The sequence below is a fragment of the Rosa chinensis genome, chromosome 7, assembly GCF_002994745.2.
Source record: "Rosa chinensis cultivar Old Blush chromosome 7, RchiOBHm-V2, whole genome shotgun sequence".
Lineage (NCBI taxonomy): Eukaryota > Viridiplantae > Streptophyta > Magnoliopsida > Rosales > Rosaceae > Rosa > Rosa chinensis.
Window position 1 is genome coordinate 65,895,109 of NC_037094.1, and position 7,593 is coordinate 65,902,701.

The 7,593-nt window shown below is 37.1% G+C and overlaps 1 protein-coding gene across 1 annotated transcript; it reads left to right on the top strand.

Moving 5' to 3' along the window:
- Window positions 1-864: 864 nt before the first annotated feature.
- On the top strand, window positions 865-5,391 carry LOC112175162 (zinc finger CCCH domain-containing protein 15 homolog). The gene is made up of 3 exons (XM_024312825.2): window positions 865-1,074; window positions 1,405-1,540; window positions 5,104-5,391. The coding sequence occupies exons 1-2, from the start codon at window positions 982-984 to the stop codon at window positions 1,537-1,539; spliced, it is 228 nt and encodes a 75-aa protein (XP_024168593.1). The 5' UTR covers window positions 865-981; the 3' UTR covers window position 1,540; window positions 5,104-5,391.
- Window positions 5,392-7,593: the final 2,202 nt, after the last annotated feature.

A 7,593-nucleotide genomic window follows, 5' to 3' on the forward strand; every position in this document is an offset into this window, starting at 1 on the left:
TAGAAATCGGGAAATTGGGAAAGCTAGGTACTTGTTCGAATTCGAAATCGGATAAGTTATGAATGGATTGAGGGCTAGGGACTGCTGGGTTTCTGGAAATCGGGAAATCAAGAAAGCTATGAATCGATTGAGGGCTAAGGAATCGAGTTAGTAATTGAAGAAGGCCAGGAATCGAAGAACCCGAAGGTTGCAGATGCTACGGATTGATGGTTTTCTGGAAATCGGGAAAACTGAAGGTTTCGAAATCGCGAATGCTCGGACTTTGTGCTTGAGGGCCAAGGGAAAATCTAAGAATCGATTGCTGGGTTCGAGCGGCTAGGATGCTGGGTTTCTGAAACGAAGGTTTCAGATGGCACTATGCCAAATTGCCAGTTTAGGAAAGGGTTGGGGTTGAGTTTGGGAAATGGTCGGGGTTGCAGAAGAAGGATGCGAGTTTTTGAATGTTGACTGAAGTAAGGGTCTTAGTCAACACACTGAAGACAATATACTTAGGAATATAGGGTTATATTTCTTCAGGCCTTTCTTCGGACTTTGGGGCTTATGAATGTCAGGGCCCGGGACTGGCCCATTTAAATGCAAATGGTCCAGGTTTTAATTTTTTCTATATTTTTTTCCTCAGAGCCCGGCCCAGACTTGAAGGTCTGGATCGATTCTGTCCGGGCTTTCGGGCTAAAATGCCCAGGGCTACATGATGCAATGTCCAGTCAAAACTGCATGATGCAATGGTCCGGGTTTTAATTTTTTCTATATTTTTTTTCTCAAAGCCCGGCCCAGACTTGAAGGTCTGGATCGATTCGGTCCGGGCTTTCGGGCTAAAATGCCCAGGGCTACATGATGCAATGTCCGGTCAAAACTCAAAACTGCCAGCGTCAAACAATAACGATAAAAGCATCCGACGCCCGACGAAGATCAAACCCTCCTCACTTTGGAAAATCTGACCGGAAAAAAAAAAAAGGCAGAAAGCAAAATCTCAGAACAATAATGGGAGCAGAAGCCCAAGTCCACGAAAACAGAGAAGCCGAGAACCCCAGTTCGATGACGATGGCCCAATTCCTCGCCTGGAAACGCCAGAAGGTCCCTCTTCTCTCAACTTTTCACTCTCTCTTTAGATCTCTATGAGCTAGGGTTTCTCTTCGTTGTCCCCAAATTCCTTACCTTTCTGCTATTAGTAATCTCAATATTAACATCTCCATAATTCTGTGACCAAATTTCACACCTTTTTCATGTAGATAGTCCAAACTGAGATTGAATTATATACAATAGTCTAATTTCATTAATTTTAATTTGTAGCTTTGAATGTGCATTGTTCTTTACTTTTATTTTTGTTGTCTGAGCTGCCGGAATTAAACGAAATTTGTGTTTACAAAGTTGAATGATATCGGATTTGTATATCTGTTTAAGCAGGATGATGATGCATCTGCCAGAAGAGCTGAAGCAGCGAGGAAACGGGCAGAGGACATAGCTGCTGGGACAGTGCAAATGAATGGCCGAGAGCTTTTCGCACACGAACCTTGGGTTTTTGACAACACTCTTTATTGAGGTTGGTTTTTGTGATGAGATTGAAATCGGTTTTTCTTTTTTGTGGAATGCTTACTTTTGTAACATGATATCCGTTATTGGCTGCTTTTGAATGGAAGTAGAATAGTGGGGAGCTCAGAACCAAGTCGAGATAATAAAGATCAATCTTTTGTCCTGATGTAGGCTGTTTTCCTGGAATTCAACTGAGAAAGGGTAGACTAAGAAGTTATGAAATAAATATGGTTCGTTCTTGTAATTTTTCAATACTAACCAGATAATCTTTAAGAGCTGATTAGGAAATTCTATGTATCGAAAGTATAGCAAGCTATTGGGGTCAAAGACAACCAACCAAATCAGAATTCAGACAAACCAAGGAAACTGAAAATAGAATAAGGAAAAAACAACGCTAAAACATGCGTGTATCTCTAACACTGAACCAATGAACTCCTATTAGCATATTTACAAAATGAAACATCTGCTGCTCTGTTTTGTGCCACTTCCGCAATATCTACCAGTACAAATGGTAGATCAAATCCTAGACAAACTTCATGCTGGAGGATTTTATGGACATTTGTTTGTTTAATGGATCTAGACATATTGTTCTTACTTTTGCAAAGAGTCTGACCTATCTACATTCTATCTCTGTCCTCTTCTGCTGCTTCTGCACAGGATAGCTTACATTTATCTGTAGTTTACTTGGTGAAAAAGCATGAAACACTATTTTTCCCCTGTATGATTTTGTGTTATTTTAAATCATGATGCACTTCCCTTCTAATCTATCAAATGTTCAAAGCCAAGAGGCAATAGTGTGTTGATCTTCTTATTTGATAGAGAAGAATGTGAAACCAACTGTCAGGATTTCTTAATGATCTTGAGCTAAGGGAATCAATCTGGATAATAGATGGTCTTTTTATTCAATTTTTTCTTTTCGTTTTAGATCCATATTTATACATGAAAATCTACTGACACACTATAGAACTTTCTTGGTAGAAACTGTTCAGGTAAATAGTTTTAATCTTAAAAATCAAGGATAAAAGGATATTATAGAGTTTGTATTTAATGACAGATTACTTATAACATTGAGAAAAAGCATGATTCATTAGGAAAACGGGAAGAAAAAAAAAATGCCTCTACTAAGTTGATTACTAGAACAAAAACATCCAGAAAGCCTGTGAAGTGATAGTATGATGGTGGATAATAATTGAAAGTTTGACTGATCATTAGTTGGCCATAAAGCTTAGGAATTGCAGGATTCATCTCTTGCCAAAGTTGAAGTTGGTCAAACCGATTATCTAGTATTACTCGGAAGGAAATTCTGTCTCTAAGCTTGCTTCAAGCAGCCGAAGATGGGGGTCTAGAGGTAGGCCCATTTCATTATAGATTGGGTTATAGCAACCATTTATAACTTCCCTGAAACAGTGAAACCATTAGAAAACTTCGATCAGATGGAAGTTTTTCATCAACAGCTATTGTCTCATGAAGTAGAAAAAACCTTGGACAAAAAGGAACAAAAACTTCTTGATCATTGGAATTGGTTGAATTCCTTTGTCGCTTGCTAGGTTTCTGCAGTGATCAGAAGACAAAAGGATAGGTTCATCAGGCAAATAATACAATGTCTTTGAAACTCTTGCACATAATGAAGCCTTTGCAAAACATTGGGAATTAGTGCAATATAGTATTGAAGAGTCAATAGTTCAATACCCTAGATGATTCTCCTGGTTCATGTCCTTGGACAGATGTGGCACGGCGTTTGCAGGCATGATTTTCTGGCTTTCCTTGCTAAAATAGTATTTTCAGAAAATGGTTATCTACAAGATGAATACAGAAGAAGGCAAAAGGAGATAGAAAAAAAAATTAATTAAAAAAGAAGAAGAAACAAACAAAGTATTTGCAGGTTGTTCCTCCCTTGAGCATAACAGGAATGCTTATTTTCAGTTCTGGGGTTTTATCAGAGGACCACCACGCAAACTGTGGCCGTTAATTTTCATCCAATGGTCATTATAGACTAAGTATGTCTTTGTTATATGCAACAGGAGAGAATTCACTTATTTTACAAATACAGATAGCAATATATATGACTTTGAAGTTCCTTGGTGACAATGTTCTGATCTTGATAAGTTTCTTGATGATAAGATATAGGGTAAGAAGAAAGTTTTAGACAACCTGAGAATTGCCATCACTTGGAGTGGTATTAACACCCACAGTCAACTCTTCAAGTTGAACAGGTGGAAACCTACAAAACGGATCTAATAAGAGCATGAACATGAAATATTGAATGTATCTTCACTAGTTGATAACTCTGCCTAACAATTTTATTATATTAGGTGTGTTTTCTTAGTGAAACATCATGTTGTGTTTTCTGAGGGAAACATCATGTACCTAGGAAGCATAGAAGGCGTTGGCACCATTGAGTTAGCCACAACATTAGGTACTGTCTGAACATGAGTAGGCTGTTGGTGTTGACTCTCTACTTCCTCAGGCCTAAAGGAAGAATAATAGGAAGCAATGGCACTAGAATCTTGGTTAGAATGGTGTGGATGAAGCACAGAATGCATCACCTGAGCTTGGTTGATTTGCCCATCATGCAAAGGTTGGGCCCAAAAATTTGAAATTTTTGATTGAACTATAGTACGCGTTCAGCATTATAGAATAAAGTACTATCTTTGAGAGTGGCACCAATAAGGAATTTATGGTCACCCACTTTTGGATTTATTATTAAGGGCCTGAATTAATTGCATGTAATTTAAGTGTTTTAATTTCAACCCTTGATATTAAATCCAAGGATTGGTGACCACAAAATTCATGTTCACTGGTGACCAAGTGAACCCCGTTGCTATATGTGATATTGAAGGAAAATGGAACAATCTCAATATAGTACTACCTTTCAACCATTGAAGATTCAAGAACCTGAGTGGATGGGGTGAACTCTGCCTCACTGCCTCTCTGATGCTGTAGAGGCCTAAATGCCAAAGACATTGCATTAACTTTTTGCAGCAGTATAGTGTATATTGACATGTGTTGGGGGTTAAACTATGTTATAAGACAAGACATTTTTTTGGGTTTAAAATTGCATCCCTGCCTTAATATGGTAATGACAATTAAATGAAAATTTTCACGATTAAACCAAGTATAAAGGATCAGAAAAAGTAAAGACCGAAAGTAGATCAGATACCTAGAAAGTTCTGCAGGTCCTTGGGCATTCCATAACAGGACTGGGCTCAGTTGTGGTTGATTCAATAACTGTGGAGGTCCTTGCGGCCTAAGTCAGAGACATATATGTGAGTTAACAATGTGCTTATAACCATGACTCTTTGTTTACCTATATACTGTTTAAGTTGTGTACCTTAAGTGTGCAACTCCATTTCGTAGACTATTGGTCCATCTTAGGTGAAATACTCCATTAACTGCTCTAATTTCATTTAGTTGGGACCTAAATTCAAAACCACATTAAAAATAAGCATGTCAGTGTATAAGTATACTGAAAGTGACCAAATTACTATACTCAACTTTCAAATGACTTTGATACTCATATATTTCTGACGAACACGGTATTAACTCATGCTGCCACATCTTTTCATGACACAGCATTATAAAAGTAGCAAGCACAAAACCAAGGTGGTGGTGAATCTGTGAGGTCAAGTACCCTGATGGAGTCGGTAAGTTATAAGGAGCATTGAATTGTTGGGGATGGAGAGTTGCTTGCTGTTGGTGAATCATTGCTGTTCCTTGATTTACAAATCCTGCTGTCATGTTCTGCTAATAGCATACAAATTTCCTATTGTCAAACTGCTTGTCAATGCAACTGATATTGATTTACAGTATAGTATTTGTTACGTATTGAAAGGAGAATCCATCTTTATTTGCATGGCAAGATTGAGATAGTGGTATATACAATATTTAGTATGAAGAATCAGCCACATAATTCAAATGAGTCGATGAAGCTTACAGTTTGCTCAAGTGGAGGGTTTGGTAGATCGCTATATGGAGTGAAAGCTGACATTGTGATGTTCTCCCTGGAGCTTGATCGGTTCGCTGAGACTGGTGATTAATATAAAAAATGAGTCAATTTTAAAATAGCAAATAACCCATGAGTAAACGGGTTTGAGTTTTTGTGATTCTTTGGTAGGGTGTAGTTTAATAAAGACGCAGAAACTTTTGAGAAGAAAAGAACAGAAGAAGGAAAAAAAAACAAGTCTAAATTTGGGATAAGATACTGATGGTACCAATGGAAAATATTAGAGCAAGTTCACCCGTTGAGGTCATTGAGTCAATATTATTCATTGTTTTTTGCCTTTCAATTCCACCATCTAGGTCACTGGGTAAGATACTGTTTACAAAAGGTCACTCTGTATCACTTTCTAGGTCAATTTTGTGACCTACAAACTGACATTCGGTGATTTTTTGTGAACATTATTTGACCTATTGACCTAGATGGTGGAAATGAAAAGCAAAAAAGCAGTGAATAGTATTGACCCAGTGACCTCAACGGGTGAACTTGCTCTTAGGGGAATCATTTAACTTCGCTCAGGAAGAAGAAAAAGTTTAGTGCAGCTCAGACTCAACCTAGAGTAGACTGGGGGGAAAAAAAGTGAATGGAATCCATCTGCTTAGAACCTATCAAAATCCTGAAGTGATAATACCAGAACTTTCTTGCCAAAAGAAATAATATAAGAACTTGGCTCTGGTGCACTCCCATTTGGGTCACTTTCATTAACTGACCTAGCTCATGAAACTCAAAACTGGAGGACTAGTGAAAACATTAAGGTCAGGGAAGTTGACCAATTAAGACTGAATTTTAGAAACTGACACAAACTTTCTGCTATTTACTTTACTTCTACATTAGCAAGCAGAGAATTGATGGACCTGAAATCATTCAAAGGAACAGCAAAAGACAAAAGCCGTAGACAAAGAGATAAGAGATCCAATTTTTAAAGACAATAAGCATGTTAAGACTAATTCAACTTTACAAAAATCAGCCCTTGAAAAATCACGGGTAGCAATTTTTGTCACTTAAATTCACTACTACTGTGATATCATACAAAGCGCATTATGCAGCGGTTAAAATTGGTGTGTAGAAATCCATCGTGAAAAGTGCTCGTATATGAATTCAAAATGATTTCTTGATTTGTTGGGAGATTCATGTGAATTACCTTGGGATTAATTTATGCTTCACAGTGTAGAGATCCTGCATGTAATAGAAATTTACGTCTGAGAACGCAGATGTAAGGAAATTTAAGCCTGAGAACTAGCAGTTGGCGACTCGAAGAAAGAAGTTGGAAATGAATGAGACTAAGAAATAAGAGGAAAGTAGATAAAAGTGTATGTATTCCTCGAGTTGGTCGAGGAAGGAAGGCAACAAATGCATGACATGCAGCAGCTTATTTATAGCTTGGTGAAAAAGGTAAAATCTATTATGAAAAAGATAAATCATGTTAGAGTTAAATTTGAAATGTGAAAATGAAAGAAGTTTAAAAAAATGTGATGGTGTTTCTTCCACAATCTTGTTCACCTACTCAATTCGATTTTTCACTCAATTATGCTCAACTGCTATATATTCAACGATGTAGAATAATCAAGCAATTAAACTAATTCAACTATCTTATCATTCTCCATCTTTAGATTTGAATCTACTAGAAGTTGAGCACAAACGAGTTATTATACTCCTCGATCAACTGTTAAGCCCAGTTGGCATAGCTCATGTTATGTAAAAAGTTGCTTAACTAATAAATTAATTAGCAAAATGTGTTTGGTAAAATTTAATAAAGCAACTTATTTTAAAAGTTACGCCATTAAGCTGCTGCAAGTTGGTAAAAAGTAGCTTTCATAAACTAAAAGCTACAACCGCTTACTATTTAAGCTAAACTATCCCAAAATGGGCCTTAGTATGTTATTACTGTACTATCAATTGTCACTGCAGACTAACAGTAATAACATACTAAAGCCCTACTAATTACTTGTTTTGGATGGAGCTACGGCCACCCTACTAATTGCTCACTTAATCTCACAGTCATTTTAAACTTGTAAACTTTCGACTTCTCCTCTAAATATACTGGGCTACTATCTTTTTATTTTATT

Bases quoted from the DNA above. Each gene is read 5' to 3' on its own strand.
- LOC112175162 (XM_024312825.2), top strand. From the start codon at position 982: ATGGGAGCAGAAGCCCAAGTCCACGAAAACAGAGAAGCCGAGAACCCC. The intron at 1,075-1,404 runs GTCCCTCTTCTC...CTGTTTAAGCAG, and splicing joins TCGCCTGGAAACGCCAGAAG to GATGATGATGCATCTGCCAG.